Raw genomic sequence first — 18,895 nt, forward strand, 5'->3', positions numbered from 1 at the left:
GAGGTATCTCGCCCAACGAGTCATGCTGTTAGTTGCACCTTTCGTTTCTCATGTCTCAAGTTTCTCCTTTAGGCTTGTTTACAGGCGCAGATAACATGAAGACTCCTCTAACACCATTATTCTCAGGGACTGTTTTACTTGAAAAGTGACAGTGGGAAAACCCTGGACTCTTTTGGGTTGTTGCAAAGGAAGAGTGATCCAGGGCTTGACCAGGGCTGGCATCCACCGAGACGGAGAAAAGGAGGTTATGAGCAGCGGTTTGATCAAGAGCCTGTTTTCTCTGCTTCTGCACTTTACCATTAACTGTACGTATAACCTCTCAGTAACTGCGCATCATGGTAGTGGGATAGGCTACGTGATACCGTTTTTCTGTCTTGAAAACCGGTCAAGGGTCTCGTTTCTTTTAGGGGAATAGAAACCTGCTGTTCCATTGTATAAAATTGAGTTTGGCATTTTAAACCTGGCCTTATAGCAGTGGTGTAAAGTATTGGAGTAAATGTAATTAGTTACTGTACTTTAATGTTAAGCATCTTTTGGCTTCTTTGTAGTTTTACTGAGTATCAAGTAGTCTCAAAAGTATATGAACTCTATACTCCAATACATTTGTGATAAGTAATGTTCTTAAAAGTAACTCGTTACATTTTTGCATGGTATACCTAACTTTTTCTGCAGCATGTATTTCTGATACAAAAGAAGCAATATTGTCATCTACTGGGAGGGTATTAGGGACTATAATTGAAGGTACTCTGATAGCACTATATCTTGAAGGTACTCTGATAGTACCATATATTGAAGATACTCTGATAGCACTATATATTGTGCGTTTTGCCCGTCCTCACCCAAACTTGTCAACAAGGCGAATGTGAGCGCATTACCAGGTAGTTGTGAATCACAGGTGTTTCATATATGAGATGAGGACACGGCTGCAGCTGGTGATCCAGAACATCCAGTGCAAGTAGGCTTTGACTTGACATTATTTTATCTATCCATAGTGAAAAGTCCTTTTTGAGGATATTGGTTTACTAATGGCCACTTGACCTTAACTGAGACTTGAGTGTCTTTAGATGTTTAAGAGGTCCTTGATTTATTGCGATTTTAAGGTGTTCGTTTTAATTTTGATTTTAGAAAATAAACATGTTATTGTTCTCTTCACAAATCAGCTGTTTCTTGTTTTTCACTGGCATGTCTCTTGGGTGTTGAGGACTGGTGCATCTTTGAGTTAACTTAAAATTGTATGTTTAACATATATATATATATATATATATACTTTATATATATATTAAATAATAAAGAAATCAAAAACAGTGATTGGTAAATCCTCTTTAGTGCTGCTACGACCCGCCTTATTAGAGTTATTAGCGTGTATAGATGTTACATTATGTAATTTAATTTGGCGTTACAGTATTTATGGTCCTGAACAGGTTTATGCAATGAATTTAAGGTTTGACATTCTTAAGATGCTTTTAACCGATGCAAGGAGAGTGAATGAATGTTGCTTGAGGCTCTGAACACTCTGTTCAGTATCTGTGAATGTTTTCGCAATACAGAAAGTCAAGTTAAAAAAAAAATCATCATAAAGATCCGGTTTCTTCCAGATGTTTGTCAAATGTTAATATTGTTCATTCATTTCAGATCCAAGTACACTACCGACACCTCTTAACACCTCAATGCATTCAGTGAACATGAAGCACATTCTGAAATGGAGCCCCTTGCAGGTGTCCTGCTCCACTGTCAACTACTCTGTGCAATTTCAAGGGTACGCATATTTCTCAATGTTTTTTTTTTATTGCTTATGAATACTTTTTAGAAATGCATTGTGTACAGTATGTCAACATTTTATGTTATGATACACAATAAATATCAGACGAAAACAATAAAATCATCACATGACTAGTATGGCCACAAACTGCCCAGTAATGTATTTCTTTGCTTACTGAGCTATTGGTGACTGACCTGTCCTTCAAAAAGACTGGAATGCTCATTTGTGCATCTGTACATTAAAAGATCAAATTCTGAGTTTCTATATCCAGCAGTAACTGTAAAATGTAAGGTATTTTCACTTTTTTAACACTTAAATATAACGTCACATTTATTTATAGCGCTTTAACAATATTGATTGTTTTAAAGAAGCTTCACAGAAATAAACAGGAAAAAAATGTATCAATTATGAAATTACTTCAAATTCAGCTGTAAAGCAGCTCTACAGAGGCCAACTGTCATTATTAATCTCTAGTCAGTTCAAGGTTGATTCCTTTCAGTTTGACGACAGTGTCGATGTTCCAAAGTTCTGTCAGTTTACATTCTAGACTGCAATTATTTGAACAAGATGACGTTTGTTGATGTTATCACAAACAGCCTGGCAGAACAAGTATTCTTAAGCGTTTAGTCTCCTCTTCAAGCAAAAAGATGGTAGGCATCAAATAGTCGTTGCAGAAACCCTTTATTTTGTCTACCAAAAAAAAAAAAAAAAAAAACTGCCAGGCCAAAAATACTTGTTGTTTGGATTTAATAATCAAACATTTAAGAATCATTGGATCATTATTGCAGTGATGTTTATTATGTTTTATCGCATGTTATAAATGTTGTGATGTTATTTCCATCAAGATGTGCATACATTTTTAGTCCAGATCTTGTATTGCCAATGCAAGAGTCCAGCACTCTCTAAAGTCTCCTCCAGCACATCCCAAAGACTTTCAGTGAATATGGTGCCAAGTCATGTGTGAAAATGATTCGTCATGCTCCTCCCAACCATTCTTTCACAATTTGAGCCTGATGAATCATGACATTGTCATCCTGGAATGTGGCCATGATGTGTCTTTCTGCATGGTTAAGAAATTAAAATCTACACACTCTATCATTTAGGGTTTGTGGTGAGAGGTAGTATTTCTCTCAGGTTCTGAAGAGCCCCTGGTATCGCCAGGAAGCCTTTTGCTGTCAGGTCACTAGGATTAAATCCTCACTAGCTTGTTTAGCCCATACCAGTAAATCTAGCTGTACCCCTACACTTAGGTGGAACAATAATCATCATTGACAATCATTAATCAAGTTCATGCTTACCCTTCAGAAGAATCTTTCGTGGATGCTTGATTGTCCCCAAAATATACTATAATGCTCTTTCTATTACTTGCAGAACTGTCTTTATAAGCTGAAGTAAAAACTACAGGCTATTTACCTTTACCTGCAGTTCAAGCAATAGATATAAATAACTTGAATAACTTCAATAAAAAAATAACTTGTCCTCTTCCAAGCTATTCAAGTTAAAATAATGTAGCAGAGCAGATTGAGCAAAAAGATTTTCAGTTTACAAACTGGGCTGGAAAAGAATTATTTTCTCTCCAGGGCTGCACACGACAACAAAATCAAAAATGCAACAACTAACAGTCAAAAAGCAGTCATATATACGGTACTGGGTTGCATTGTTCCTATGCAATTTCTTGGGTTTTTTCCAGAGGAACTAAATCGTGAAATCAACCTTCTGTTGCCTCATAAATCATGTGAGATCAGCCCTCTGTTGCTTCAGATGGGGGGACTTCCGGAGTCGACATTGTTTTCCATATATGTGCGTTTTTCCGTCCTTACGGGCCTCTTTACAAAGTGTGTGTATGTATCTGTAAGTGTAGGTTCATAATATCTTTCAAAATTCAAATAATTCCCTACAGGTTAGAAGAATAAAAGTACATAGGGTACATAGGGTACATAAGTACATGAATATTACTCATCTCTGATTCTCAATGTAGGGAGTATGAGTTCTACAAACTTAATGGAACATGGATGAATGCGTATGACTGCCAAGAGATCAGTGAAAACAGGTGTGATCTCACCCATGACCTGGCCTCCAACTCTGACTACAGCATCCGCATAAACACAAACTGTGATGGACAAAAGTCATGGACACAACTACCAGCGACTTTCAACAGGAGAGACAGTTGAGCATTATTGCCATTATTTTTACAGAAACAAAATTAGAGATGTCTGAAATGGATCAATTGGGTCACATGTCCATTTGTGGTCTTTTATAGCAGTGTTGCTGGCTCCGAAAATGACCGTGAATGTGGAGCGGGATCCCATCCAGGTGGGCTTCAGTACAACACTTTCTGATATGACCGTCAACCTTAAAGTCTGGAAGGAGGGGGACGAACAGAATGTGAGAATATTTTCATACTTTCATTTTGTATCCATGATATTTGCTATTAGCTCTCTGTATAGGCCTACAGTTGATGTCTGGCTTTGATAATGAATGATGTGGACCTAAGGGTGGACGCCGGCATATTTCAAGTGTCACAATGTTGCTCAGGGATGCAACAGTTCCTAAATTGGCTTTAATTGGAACTTTTTTGGGGGGGCCGAGCAAAAATAGACAAAAATAACTATGGCAATATTGTGTCTTAAGTGTAGGATACTTAATTATTCACTTCTGGCTGCAATGAACTGCCTATAAAAGCAATCATGCTGTCATCTTAAATATTAACACAGTTGTAATTGCCCGTGCTAATATTCATAACAACAGCACGATTATGACTGTGATATTGCTTTAGCATAACATGTGGTGCCAGCATTGATCCATCTTTCCAGTAGTCAAAAAAATATGGCCTGTGAAAAGTACAACCTACTGAACAGACTGTACATCTAACACTCTTGTCTTCATTTGTGTAAAATAAAATGAAAGTAAGTATAAAGTAAATCAAATCTAAGCCGTCTGTCCTGACTAAGGTCTATTGTGACCTTGATGGATGTCGTTGCAGACCTTAATTTATGCGATCAGAGCTTATCCCTATCATTTTTCCATTGCCGCGCATCGAGGGCGAGAGAAGATGTGCTTCAGGGCAGAAGCAGTAGTGGAAGCCATTAACAAGATCTGCAGCATTGACACGCAGTGCGTCACCATTCCTGGTGAGTGATCAGTGATCAAGGAAATGGTAGATAGATGTAATTACATGTCTACAGAATAATGCATTAGGAAGAAACTATGAAGATAATTGACAAGATGGTAAATGTAATACTATGCTTGTTCATAGTATGCTTGATTTCCTTTCAAGAGCACACATCTGACTTTGTGAAGCCGACGATAGTAAGCGTCGCTGTAGTAGTTGCGGTCGCCATGGCCTTTATTCTGGGATGGTCGGCAACACATTTTGGTCCACAGATCAAAGAGATTTGCCACAGGGAGCCCATTCCCAGTGTACTGGTGAGTGTGTGTTTAACCTAATGATCCGTTCCTGTCCAGCAGTGCTGGGTAAGTTACTCTAAAAAAAAGTACTCTATTTTGTTTAGGGGGAAAGTATTTAAATGACAGTAATTCGATTATTTGGTAACTACCCAACAATGCTGCCCAGATATCTGAATGAGATCATCTTTATTTCCTTTAGAAACCACTTTGTTTTGTTTTACAGAGCACAGTTGAAGTAGTCTATATCTGACCCGGTTCAAATAGAACAAAGAAAACACACCAAATCATAACTATTTCTAGAAGTGATGACTTACAGTATTAGAAAGAATGACCACTTGTTTTTGTTTCCTCCAGCTTGATGACTGGCCCACCAGAACACCCATCCTTTGTGCTGATGTTTCACTGCTGGAGCCCACAGAACTCCTTCTGCTGCCAAGAGTGCAGGTGGAGGGAACAGTTTGAGTGAGGTGGAGCACAGAACCAGTAGCGGCCTTTGCTATGTTTCACCTTTTTCACTTAAAATGGGCCTCTGAACAGAAGGGCCTCCTCTTCCACTTGAAAAAGTGCCTCAGAGTTGCGAAGGCCGCCTCTTCGCAGGACACGAGTTGAAACTTCTGACTGAATTACTAAAAAGTACCTGAAGCACTGATGTCACGTGCAGATGGACTGCAGTTACTAACAGCTCGACCTTCTTAATTTAGACAGAAGAAATGGCGAGTGAGATGTTTTGGACTGGGCGTTGAAATGATTCAGATCGCCTCTTGTTGGAAAATGGGACAAATGAAAGTTATTGATTTCATGCTGTATGCACAGCGAGGTAACAGTGTGGTGCTCTTTATTGACATCTGTTTTTATGTTTTGTAATAAGTGTTAAAAATTGATTTTTTTTTTCTTTTTTGATCATACATGAACAACTGTGTGTTTACAAACAATAAACATCTGGTGAATCAGAATTATAAGAATTATAGTCGCATAAAATGATTACATTCTCTCTGTCTCCAAGATTCTATGGTATTATTCTGTCTAACTTCCTGTTTTCATGTGCTTTGTGTACGTTTTTAAGTATTTTAAGTGTACGTTTAAGTGTAGTATCTCAGTATTGGTACATCATGTTTACAAAATGGTTATTTATTTCTTAAGGTATTGCTATTATAAGTAATTTCACTTTTTACAAGAAAAAAATCCTGAAAATATGACAGTAAACAGCTATCTTAAGGCAATTTTAAAGGAGATAAATTGTCCACAGAAATCTGCAGTCAGCATTAATAAAGAGATCATGCAAACTTTGAATACATTTATTGTCTCATAATATTTTGACAGTATTCTCTCCTGAGGTGAGTAGAAAGATTTTCATGAAAGTCCACCAATATAGATTGAATCTAATAAATAGATTCATATTTTAAAACCCTTTGTAAAAACATAGCACAGTCATGTTCTATTGGACATAGATGCCTTTGGCCTGTATTTCACCTTAGCCTTGAGATTTGAGAATGTTCCAGAGAGGCGCTTCCTTTGAAGTCAGATGCTCTTTTGGTACATTCATTCCCAGATAATCTGATCTCTCGTACAGACTAGTCAACATGCTGATGTCAGAGATTTGCTTATTGGATAAGTGACCAAGCAATAGTGCAGCAGTGTATTCAATATTTCCATATAAACATACAACTTTGCTTATTTCCAGATTTTCTATATGGTCTCCAGACCTCACTATACACAAACATACTGAGCTCCACGTAGAGGAGATCGATGCCTTTGTCCTCAGACAGAGGATTCTTTTTATAGGCTTCTTCTTTCGACCTTTTTTCCTTTAATGATAGGACAACAGGCTTGAGAAAAGAAGGTGAAGGGAGAGACACATGTGTACTGAGCATCTGCACTAATTCTTCGAATTTACGTTAGTCAGTCAGTATTCTGAAGGAAAGTTCTGTTTCTGAAATGAGAGGGTCCAGTGATCTTGAGGTAGCTGAATAATCCTAAACTTGACCACCACCTCCACCTGGTCGGGGTCTGCCGTTGGGCTTGTTCCTTAGTTCATGCCAGAATCTCACCAGTGGCTCGCGGTTCCTCCAGATCATTTCATTACCATATGCAATGTACCACCTGGAAGAAGGGGAGAAAAGGAAATTAAAGGTAAAAGGTGAGAGAGAACCTAATAAAGTCCAAATGCTTAAATTCCTCATGATAAATCACTTGATGTGTGCAAGTATATCTCTTATATTGAAACAGTAAGTTTGGGTGGGGCTCATCCTTTTTTTAGTCCATAGAACATCCGTAAAGAACTTCAACATTTGTGGCCGTTTAAAATGAGCAGAGCCGTGGGTTGCAAACCACAGCTCTAGCATATAGATGACCTCAAAACTGACACACATGGGGCACTTTCATACACACGGCGCAATGCAGCGGCAGAAACAACGCAAGTGTTTTTTGCTTGTTTCAGCCCGACGCAGTTATCATTTTCACGTCCTGCGCCACGTTGTTTAAATAGCAAATGCATTTGCACCCATTTGTGCGCCCATGGGCGGCTGGTCTGAAAACGAGGTGTGTTCAGGCGCATTGTTGGCACGTTGCTATTTTGAGGCAGCTGAAATAGACTGCGTCATTGACCAACTGAAACCTGGTCTAAAGTCAATAGCGCAGTATTTTCTTGTTATTTAAAGACCCACTCCGATGAAAATAATGTTTTTCTAGGTGTTAAAATGTTCTTGTGGCATTTTTCTGATGTTAGAGGACATATCTTGAGAAAAATAAGCTCAAAGTTGTATTTCTGAGTATTTTTACATTCAAATGGCTGTGAATCAGTAGCAGACGCTAAAATGCCGGCTAAAATAGACTGGAGTTGTGACGTAGTAACTCCACTGGGCGTCTCCACACGCGACGTCTTGGAGTGAAATAATGATCGGTGATCGGTGATAACTTTGATTAACTTCGGATAATAATAATTAACGTGTATATAATACTGTTGCCCCACCGGTATTGGGGGTGTAAGCTAGCGGGAGAGACAGAGCTCTCAGCAACGGGCAGGGGGAGGGTCGTCTCCGTGCCAACGGCTCCGCCCACAACGCAGAGGCGAATTGCTAATGAGCTACTGCCGCTCTGCTGAAGCGAAGTCCCAGAAAACGGCACAGGTTTTGTGATTTTTGCTAAAAATGGCATAATCATAATTTAAAGAAATAATCATAATTTAAAGCTCGTCTGTATGGGCAGGCAGAACCGTTTAATAAAAGCAGTAAGCCCCATGAAGCCGTGATTTACAGTGAATTTAGAACAGGTGCTTTTTTGGGCTTCCGCTCCGTGCCTAACAACACCTCCTAGCTGATCTAAATTTACTGTAAATCATGGTTTCTTGGGACGTATTGCTTAATTTTGATTTCATGAGGTCTTTAATTCAATTCAGGGAAAAAAACAATAACATCTAAAGAAAAATGGGTAGATACCTATTCTTTACACCCCCTATAGGGGCACTGTTGTGAAATAATGAACTTGTTCAAATCAGTTGTGTGGAGAACAGTGAAGCACTCACACTCCAAACAGAGCTCCACCAAGATGGGCCGCATGATCAAAAAACCTCCAGCCCAAAAGGAGACCAGCTGTATCCAAAGCAACAAGAGCTTTCAAAGCCTAGAACATATGAAACAACATTATTGACATATCACTCTGCAAATACAAAAGAACAAGATACACCTGAATTATTTTACACACCCACTTACATTTCCTGCAGTGAAGCTGACCATAGGAAGCAAGAGGATGCCCAGCTTAGCTTCAGGAGTCTTGGTGCAGACTGCTGCCAGAACCGTCATGATGGCCCCTGACTGCAGGACACAAATCAATACTCTTAAAGAGGCCTTTATAGCACTGAAACACTGGCAGTGTTTAATATGAACTGTTACGACCACTTTATAATATGGTTATATAACAAACTGTACTGCCAAAAAGTTTCCCCAGAACAATAATTTGAGATGAGATTTAATAGTTGCAGAAGTTGTATGAATTTGATCTTTGTTTTTTTGTTTTAGAAAGATCTGTGTTGGGCAAAAAAAAACACACAAAAAAATCAGAATTTGTAAATATAGTCGGGCTAAAAAGTGTTGTTGGGCTTGCAATCCCTTCTATGACTATTTCATAAAGGAGAGATAAATACTTGTGTGTGTGTGTATATATATATATATATATATATACTGTATACACACACACACACACACAAATATATATATTTAATATTCCCCACAAAATATGCAGATTTGTATATTTCTTCATGTTCAAAATAACTGCAATTTACATCAAGATGAAATATATATGATCAAAAATGATTCTGTAAATGTGTTACTACATTAAACATAAAAGTTAATTGATATTTTAAGTTAACATATTAATCCCCCGACAGCATTTTTCTTTTTTTAAAGTTGCCATTGTCATTTTCATGTCCCCCCAAATATTTTGTTGTAGTAATATCTGAAAATGCAATACATAAAAAAAAAGAACGGACCTCTGCTTTTTAAAAATAAAAAATTCTAGCTTAATGCATTCTTTTTTATCAACACTTGAATGTGGGTTGAAAGTTTAATAAGAAAAGTTTTATAATAAAAAAAACCTTTTTGAGCAAATAGCTAAGAAAGTCTCCTTTTTGTCAAAGAGTACGTCTGGATAGGATTCAGAACAATGATTAAAAAATAGATAGAGTCCATCAACACCCGTAAAGCTTCACAGTCCTATAGCTCATCCTGCGTTGACATTTCATCCTCGATTATGTTAGGCAGTTTTGGTTTTATATGATGTTTAATGTTGATGATCTCGTTATTTTACATATTCATCTGCTTAAATATGCTAGTTTGTTTATGCTTATTTTTCGTCCCGGTGTTTTGATCCAGAGTTTCTGTACTCTTTCTGATGATGTGTCATAGCGCCCCCTAACGTATAACGGTGAAAACACTAGGGGTGACCCCGAATAGTCGAAGATTCGATGCTTCGATAGGAGGAGCCTGATTCGACTACCAATCTCACGGTCGAATCTTCGCAGATGTGTTATTAAACGAGGATTATGTCATTTTGGCTATATGAGTGTGCTCAATGTCTGATTTCACATAGAACTACTGGTTTTCTGTCAATACGTTAATATACAGCCGATTATGATAATGCTGCAATAAAAATGTGCAAAGAAAGAAGCTTTTAATAAAAAATTTTAACGTGCGTGCAGCGTGAATAAATCCAAACACCCCGTGACAGATTTAAGTTTCACTTTCGATCCGTGACCGACAGAGGAGCGTCGTGTCGGCAGGGATTTAAATCTTTAAAAATGTCTGGGATAAGAAAATCTAAAGATGCACACCATCAGAAAGGATATTCTCCAAGGCTGGATTTAGCATCAGGAAAACCATGATCGCACTTCTGCCGGCCAAAGTTAACAGGTTGGTTTTCCTCGGGACGTTCTAAAACGCTTAACGTGAAAAAAGCTTTTAAAGCGCTTAAATGGCACTTTTGCGTGCTTAATGTATATACACAGTAGGCTACACACACCTTAACCATTCTATGTGCAGATAAGCAGATGAACCCAGAATATGAACGCAACGCGTTTCTCCTATAGAAAGTCACGTAAAGCTTTTTCTTTAACGGCTTTCAATGGGAGGAAAATGCTTAACGTAGCCTATAATCAAACGCGTTGCGTTCATATTCTGGGCTCATCTGCTTTTCTGTAGGCTATATAGTATGCTTTATTAATAAGGTGTGTATAATTTGATCTTTTAATATAACAGTTTTAGGACAAAGCCGTTAAGCGTTTTTCACGTTAAGGGTTTTAGAATGTATTTTATCCGCGCACACAATTTGAAAAGACTCAAACGGACACAGGCCGAGTGAAAGACTGGATTTTGTTTTTTTCGATCAGGTACAAGTGATTTCAAAACATTTCAGCCGGTTCTAATTTGATTTTTGGATACTGTGAACACGTTTGGCTAAAAAGACTGCCGCTCCAGTTTAGCGTTTATTGTTGTTTCTGCAGTTAAAAAGACAAAGTTGACAATCCTGGCCATACTTTAGTTATTTTAATAATTTCTTTATTTTTATTTTATTAATTGATCACTCAGGGTGATCTAATTTAACTATTTGTGACTTGTGTTTTGAATATTTGTTCCCCTGCACTTTAGACATTTTGCACACATTTGTTCTGGTTCTTGTGACTTGATTCTGACTTATTTCGTTTTGTATTTTTATATATTATAAATGTATATTGTGTTCTTAATAGTTGATTATTTTTCAGTTCATCGATGTTGCGCTGTAGGCCGAGACTAGAGCATGCTCGTACAGGCAATTCAGCCGATTTAATTTGCATGTGAAATGCAAATCCTATCTGCAGTGTGGCCTTTCTGCAGTTATTTATGTTATTTCTTAGTTTTATTGATCCAAAATGTTTTTATACATTTTCTTCTATATCTTTGTGTGATGTTCTGTACATCGCGGCTTTAAAATGTTAAAGCCCCGCCCCCTCCCCAACACCACACACATGATTCGACTATTAGTCGACTATAGGCAGGACTTGACGAATCTGATTCGACTATGAAAATCCTTAATCGGGGACACCCCTAGAAAACACAGAAAGCCAGAAAATTCCATCAATAATGGGGAAAGAGTTAACTTTTACAGCTTTTAACATGCAGAAAAGAGGTTTTTACGGGAGTTATTGTAGCACGTGCATTTGTCAATTTGTTATGTTTGTCTTTGTTTGTTATGGTTATTAGATAGCAGAAGATTTTCTGGTAAGATCAATGCACCTGATGCAACAAAAATAACTATTGGTGCTGTTACTATATCGTGGATTTGAGCATGCATTGACCAATAAGCATTCAATTTGTTCATTTATTATTGGCTTTTAAGTTGGATTTTGCAGGACGCAGGAAACTCACCGCTCCTAGCGAAGGACCCAGACGACCAGTAGTTGTCTTAAACACGTAACTGACAAATGTCGAGATTACACCTTAACAAAATACATTTATCAAATTAGACCAGAACTGTATGTGCTAAAATACAGATAGATAATATTTTGCTTGTGTTTATTAAACAATTTACCTACCTCCAGACAGATAAAGGGCCAAAAACTGCTCTCTCCCAAGCAAAGAGACAATGCTAGTAGAGAAGGTCCATAGCACATACATGTTGGTCAACATGTGAATGATGGAGTAATGGCTGAAAGAAGAGAGAACCATGGGAAGGCAACGTGTCTCTGAAATAAAAACAAAGCAGACTGAAGGTTGATGGCAAAACCTACAAGGAACATCTCGCCAAAAATGGTGGTTACACACAAACCAATGGTGTCTGTCAAAATAAATACACTTAAAGCAATAGTTCACCCCAAAATTAAAATGCTGTCATTATTTCCTCACCCTCATGTCGTTCCAAACTTGTATGACTTTTTTCTTTCTTCAGCAGAACACAGAATATATTTTGAAGAAAGTTTCCACTGTATTTGCCCATACAATGAAAGGCAGTGGGATCCAGAAGAACATTGAAACCCGGTGACTTTCATTGTACAGACAAAATAAATAACACTGAGATATTTTCTGAGTACCTTCTTTTGTGTTCTGCAGAAGAAAGAAAGTCATACAGATGATGAATTTTCATTCTGGGTGAACTATCACTTTAAGAAATTTCTCAGTGAACCACATTGAACGACTCTCAGCACTCACTTACTGGAGGCAGGGTTAGATGTGAAGTACTTGACCAAAGAGCGTTGCATTGAAGGCATTCTCCAACAACACAGAACCAGAGTGTTTAGAGCTATGATACCTAAAAAAAAGATGATAATGGGGTGTGAACTTAAAGGCAGAAAGCAGACTATAGTTTGGACCTACAGAAGAGGGCTTTTCACCCCGGGTCATTGTAAACCCTGGTTAAACACTGCTTCACTTTCTTTTTTGTTTATTTAACAGGGACATTGCAAGAAAAACATTGCTATAATTTCAAGCAGCTGATGCTCTACATACAGGCTTCTAGCCAAAAGCTAAATTGCAGCCCCAATCCATAGTTAGGCTTTAAAAAAACTAAGCAATAATAACAAGCTGAGACTGTGTACAACCATCAATGTTTACAAACCTGCCTTTTTTTAAGGTTTCTTTGAAAAATGCTCCACTTTGTTTGCATTTTCAGTTAAACTATTATATCCAATTCTGATTAGTTGCACCTCTTACTACTAGGTTTGGATATTAATTGGCATATGATATCTGGAGCAAGATTGTTTATACATTTAAAAACCATTTTAATTAGAGACAATTGTATAACCGTTTCAAAACTAAGCAAACAATTTTTTTCTGTAAAAGATTGCAATGATTCCACCTAATAGATTTCTTGTCCACAATTGATAGTGTTTGTTTATATAAAGATCTAACAGGTTTAATAGTCAATTGAGCAACCAGACTCCAGACAGTCACACAATAAGATAAATGTGAGAAGACCACTGCATGCATGTATAACTTTCCCCAGGAACTAGGGACTTTTGGGGTGGCACTCGGTGTGTTTCGACTGCACGGACAAGGGTCTAAATGAAGATCCGGGTAGAAATTCCCCCCTCAGAAAGTACCTGCTCGCGAGGTAGTACTTTTTCAAAGTTCAGGAACTTTCAGGGGTGGGACTTAGCCGCTGAACATGCGGATTAATTGAGTTATTTTGATTGGTTGACTCCACACAGCATTTTATTTCAACCACCATTTTTAAAAGTCTTTAAGATTAAAAAATATGCGACCTATGGACTGACGACGATTAATCGCATCCAAAATAAAAGTTTCTGTTTACATAATATATGTGTGTGTACTGTGTATAATTATTTTGTGTGTGTATATATATATATATATATATATATATATATATATATATATATATATACATGCATGTATATATTTAAGAAAAATGTGTTATAATTATATGTAAAATATTTATAAATTACGTATAAGAATACAGTATTTACATGCAATTGTTTCAATACATGCATATGTGTGTATTTATATATACAAAGTAATTATACACTGCACACACACCTATATAATGTAAACACAAACTTTTATTTTGGATGCGATTAATCGTTGCCCAGCACTATATATATATATATATATATATATATATATATATATATATATATATACACACGGTCTAATCATAAAATAATTCAAGTTTTTTCTGATAGTTCTACACAGCATCTTTACATGCACATCACATTTTAATAGAGAATCTAAAATAACACCTAGATATTTAAAATCATTAACTGTCTTTATTGCCTTTTGATTAAACTTAATTATAAAACCATTCACATTGCTTATAATTTCCCCAGGGTCAACAATTAATCCTGGGTATTCATGTGCTGGCGTTTCATACTGTACATCCCTACTCCCTGGGTTAATACCCTTGTTTGCATATTTGCAGTGTCGGTGTCACGCGATATGTTCACATAACAGCTCTAGCACTGCATATCTATCAAGTTTTTTATTTAAAGGATTAGTTCAGTGCAGAATTAAAATTTCCTGATAATTTACTCACCCCCACGTCATCCAAGATATTCATGTCTTTCTTTCTTCAGTCAAAAATAAATGAGGAACATTTTGAGGAAAACATTCCAGGATATTTCTCCATATAGTGGACTTTGCCATTTCAATGCAGCTTCAAAGGGCTCTACATGAGGAGTAAGGTTCTTATCTAGCGAAACGATCTGTCATTTTCAAAAAAATAAAACATTTATATACTTTTTTAACCACAAATGCTCGTCTTGCACTAACTGGGATGCTCCAATAATTACGTAATCCCGTTGAAAGGTCAAGCGTGATGTAGGCGGAAGTACTGAGTTTACAAAGCGAACGTGCAAAGACTAAAGGTTTTTCGCCCTACCCTACATTTTCCGTGATGCACACTTTTTCAACGTGATGACGTAATGCGTGAAGTCATGGAAGAGCAAGACGAGCATTTGTGGTTAAAAAGTATATATTTTATTTTATATATTTTATATAGAAACTGCGATTTGGACCTTCAACTCGTTGGTTCCCGTTGAAGTCCACTATATGGAGAAAAATCCTGGAATGTTTTCCTCAAAAAACCTTAATTTCTTTTCGACTGAAGAAAGAAAGACATGAACATTTTGCATTGCACTCCGGAGCAGGGTTTCATAACACTAGGTAAAAAGTGTTTGCAAATCCCACTTTTTAAAGTGTGAAACGTTCCTCAACTCGGGGTTAAAAGCAGTGTTAAGAACAACGATAACCCAGGCTTAAGCGCAGTGTAAAAAAAAAAGCCCTAAGCCCCTAATCATATACTGTATTTTCAATGTAGAACTGACCTGTGACCGTCTTTTGTCCTTCACTGAGCCCACTCCACCAATCATCGACCACAGACATGACCAAAATCACCTGCTTCTGGAAGTGTGACAGTTGATTCCACCAGTTATGCCAGTATGTTGTGTTATGACCCTGCACAGAATGCAACCGCAGTGTTATGAACACGACTGGCAATTTTTCTGGTCTTATAAAATTGTTCTACACTGATACCTCTCCGAGTTTATCCCGCTTCTCCTCTTTGGCCTCCTCCATGGCCATTCGCACTCGTGACTTTACTGATTCATACTGCAAGATGGCAGCCGTGCCGAAGGAGCAGCCTGTAAACTGAAATGGTGTTAGAACAGCCTCTACAGAAACCAACAAATCAACATTTGACAAGCTGAATAAAGAAAATATGTATGGTATGTTTTCAAGATGGCTCTCATCTCCATAATGAGGTTCATTTTTTGACCAAAAATGTTCATGACTCCTCCAGTCAATACATGACCTACATTAGATTTCTGTAAAATGGCTTCTAAAGAAATCCATAGAATACTGGATATATTATCATTTGTAAGCCATATATTTTGTAAAATGATTTAGTAGCATGCAAATGTCTCCAACGAGCCCCGAGTCAAGAATTAAAAATTCTTATCAACATTTAAGATTTGACTTATTTCCATGACTTTTGCAAACCTGAAAGTCACAATTTTAAATGTAATAATCACATTTCCAGGTTTCTCATGATCGTGGTGGTAAGAAGAAAGACCTACCCCCACTGTGAACACCAGGGGCCTGAAGAGTCTTTGTGGTTTCCTGGGTGGCAGTGGCATAGGGGGCACCGGTTCTCCTGGCAGGGGTGGCACAGCATGCTTTTGACCCGCCTCAGTCTCCTCTTGCAGACCTCTTTTTGTCTCGGATTGTCTCTGAACTTTCTTGAAGCCACATCTTTGCTGAGGATGGATGGTTAATCTACCAAGCAGATTGTATATGTTTTTAGCACCTTTCCCATGTTCTACCGTCTTCCTGTTACATTCAATTTGACCTTTAGGTTGCTATCTAGTGTGAGGACAGTATCAAAAACGCTCAGTGGAGCAAAACATATCGGCAATAAATATACACAACCACGAGAAACCATGAGAGACAGCTTAAAGCACGTTTAAAAAACTACTACAAAACGGTCATCTCAACATTGGAGGAGAGTGAAAAGTACTTCATGTCATTCTTAGCAAAGCGTGACAACTACATGCAAGACTCTGGTAGTTACCTGGAGCTTTTTGGAGACAGGAATTGTGCATATAGCGAGTTTATTTTGGCCCGTTTCATAAAGCCACCCCTCCATGCCATGTCCCTGGTTTGCCGAATGCACTGCAGGGTCGGGACAATGTTTTGTAAGACGTCTTGTTTTCGCAACGTCAAGAACCACGTGGTACAACAACGCGCTTTGACTTACACAAACTTAACGTACAAAGATTCAAACCGAATGTGTTTGATAAAATCATAAAAATGTTATAATTATTAGATTGAATTGCAGCCCGTTCACAATCTGATACAACTCGAAATTAATATTACAAAACAAATGTTCAAGGACGCTATAGCTGCGTCATGTCTGCGCAGAAACAACCACATCAGCACTGAAGCCCCATCGCCCCGCCCCTAATACTTTTCAACAGCATAACTCTGTTATTTTTATTTATTTATTTTGAGTTATTTATTTTTGTCTTCCAACTTCTACTTATTTAGTCGAACATTAATTTATTACTTAACTAATTAGCAAATGTAATAATAATAAGTATTGTTATTATTATAAACACAGCCGTACAAAAGGAAAACGTTTTTTTTTTATAGAAACTGATTCTGTTCACTAAGGTAGAAAACTGGTTTTGTTTCCTATTGTTTATTATTTTTTATGTGCCTACTTTAAAATTTAATTTGTAACTTTGATGGCAAAATGTAAAGCGTGAGAGAATGTCTACTAAGAAAAAACTGAATTATATGATCCTTAAGAAGTCACTGTAATGTGGAAATTTCAGAACACTATTATTATATCCACAGACCACAGTTGAAACGTTTTATGAAAAATAAATGCAATTGTAAGTCAAACACATTTCTCCAGAAACTCAGCCTTGTTCTTTTGAGAGATGAAGATACTGTCAGAAGAAAGCAATGATGGACCAGCCAAACACTGCATTAGTTAAGAGAAGACACTGTTAACTTGGCCCTTTAGGCAGTTTCTATGAAAAAGCCACATCTGACACTGTAAATCAGCCTTTCTCAAAGTGGGTGCCGCGGCACACTGGGGTGCCCCCTGACTGTGTCAGGGGTGCCGCCAAAAAATTACGTAGGCTAAAAAATAAAAAAATCTGACATTTCATATATAAATATATTTACATAAATACATTCTTCTTCTTTTTAAACATATGAACGTATTAATAAAATTGTAAATTAATTTTAGATAAATATATACGAAAATATATACGGAAAAAAAACGGTGTTGCCTACACCGTGTTATCCTCTTTTTAAAATTTGCACCCTGTTGACTTAAACGGGGCAAGTTTTAAACCTGCTTTTAGCCTCTTAACAACCTTAATGTGTCATTACAAGTGCACAGCCATGTGAGTGAACACGGTGAATCTGACTGCAGTAAATGTGAAAGATATGAATAAAAATTATGTTTATTCAGCCAGCTGCTCACATACCCGTATTTTCTTCCTGTGTTCGGTCGAAGTCCACAGTAGGCGATTGTCGAGTGCGCGCGCGCGATCATTGGTAACTAAGCAACAGTGGAGACTCAGACTGTCAGCTGTCAGCCGATGACGGTGCTGTGTGGTGTTCTGAGAATATTAGCTCAAATGGATAGTTCATCCGAATCAGATGTTGAACACACGGAGGAGGTTTGATCGCGCGGGCGAACTCGACAATCAACTACTGTGGACTTCGACCGAAAACAGGATAAAGAGATTATTCCCTGCCTTCGTGAAAGCTCGGATCACAGTTAAGACTGATATATCAGCCCAGGCATCCACGATCCCTTGGCAGATAGTGGCGTAAATCGCCCGGCGCTGTCTCCCCGTCTTGGTGAACGTATGTTCACCATCCGTATATAAGGCGCTCTGGATTATAAGGCGCACTGTCGTTTTTTGAGAAAATTAAAGACTTTTAAGTGCGCCTTATAGTGCGGAAAATACGGTATATAAAATTAACCATAAAAATCCATCTCACAAGACCGAAGCAAGACACACACACAACTTGACGCAAATGACGCAGCGGCAACCCATAGCGACGCGTTATTATAGCAACAACACCTCAGACTGACAGAAACGTAAAAATAAACGTGAATTTAGGCCACTTTAGTTTTGTACACATTGTCATGTTAATTATAAGCAAATAATTTTTTTTTATTGACCACAATATACCAAAAGGTGCTATAAAATTGTTATTATTATTG

At 37.6% G+C, this 18,895-nt stretch overlaps 2 protein-coding genes across 4 annotated transcripts; one reads left to right on the forward strand and one right to left on the reverse strand.

Annotated features, from left to right (window-relative positions):
- On the forward strand, nt 1-6,053 carry crfb16 (cytokine receptor family member B16). Its single transcript, XM_056264776.1, has 7 exons — nt 1-305; nt 1,633-1,756; nt 3,738-3,925; nt 4,020-4,144; nt 4,743-4,890; nt 5,037-5,185; nt 5,522-6,053. The coding sequence occupies exons 1-7, from the start codon at nt 248-250 to the stop codon at nt 5,627-5,629; spliced, it is 900 nt and encodes a 299-aa protein (XP_056120751.1). The 5' UTR covers nt 1-247; the 3' UTR covers nt 5,630-6,053.
- Nucleotides 6,054-6,938: 885 nt separating this feature from the next.
- On the reverse strand, nt 6,939-16,891 carry parla (presenilin associated, rhomboid-like a). 3 transcript variants are annotated; one of them, XM_056264773.1, is made up of 10 exons: nt 16,715-16,891; nt 16,221-16,297; nt 15,679-15,785; nt 15,471-15,600; nt 12,845-12,940; nt 12,228-12,377; nt 12,061-12,131; nt 8,875-8,976; nt 8,688-8,785; nt 6,939-7,267 (listed from the first exon to the last, which is right to left on the reverse strand). In XM_056264773.1, the coding sequence occupies exons 1-10, from the start codon at nt 16,792-16,794 to the stop codon at nt 7,141-7,143; spliced, it is 1,038 nt and encodes a 345-aa protein (XP_056120748.1). In that variant the 5' UTR covers nt 16,795-16,891; the 3' UTR covers nt 6,939-7,140. The 3 variants fall into 3 exon arrangements, with proteins under 3 accessions (XP_056120748.1, XP_056120747.1, XP_056120749.1); XM_056264772.1 differs by having other exon boundaries at nt 15,679-15,792; nt 16,221-16,419; nt 16,715-16,886; XM_056264774.1 differs by having other exon boundaries at nt 15,679-15,792; nt 16,715-16,884.
- Between the last annotated feature and the right edge of the window lie 2,004 nt (nt 16,892-18,895).

The sequence above is a fragment of the Rhinichthys klamathensis genome, unplaced genomic scaffold (assembly GCF_029890125.1).
Source record: "Rhinichthys klamathensis goyatoka isolate OS25496 unplaced genomic scaffold, OSU_Roscu_1.1 h1tg000011l_1, whole genome shotgun sequence".
Taxonomy (NCBI): domain Eukaryota; kingdom Metazoa; phylum Chordata; class Actinopteri; order Cypriniformes; family Leuciscidae; genus Rhinichthys; species Rhinichthys klamathensis.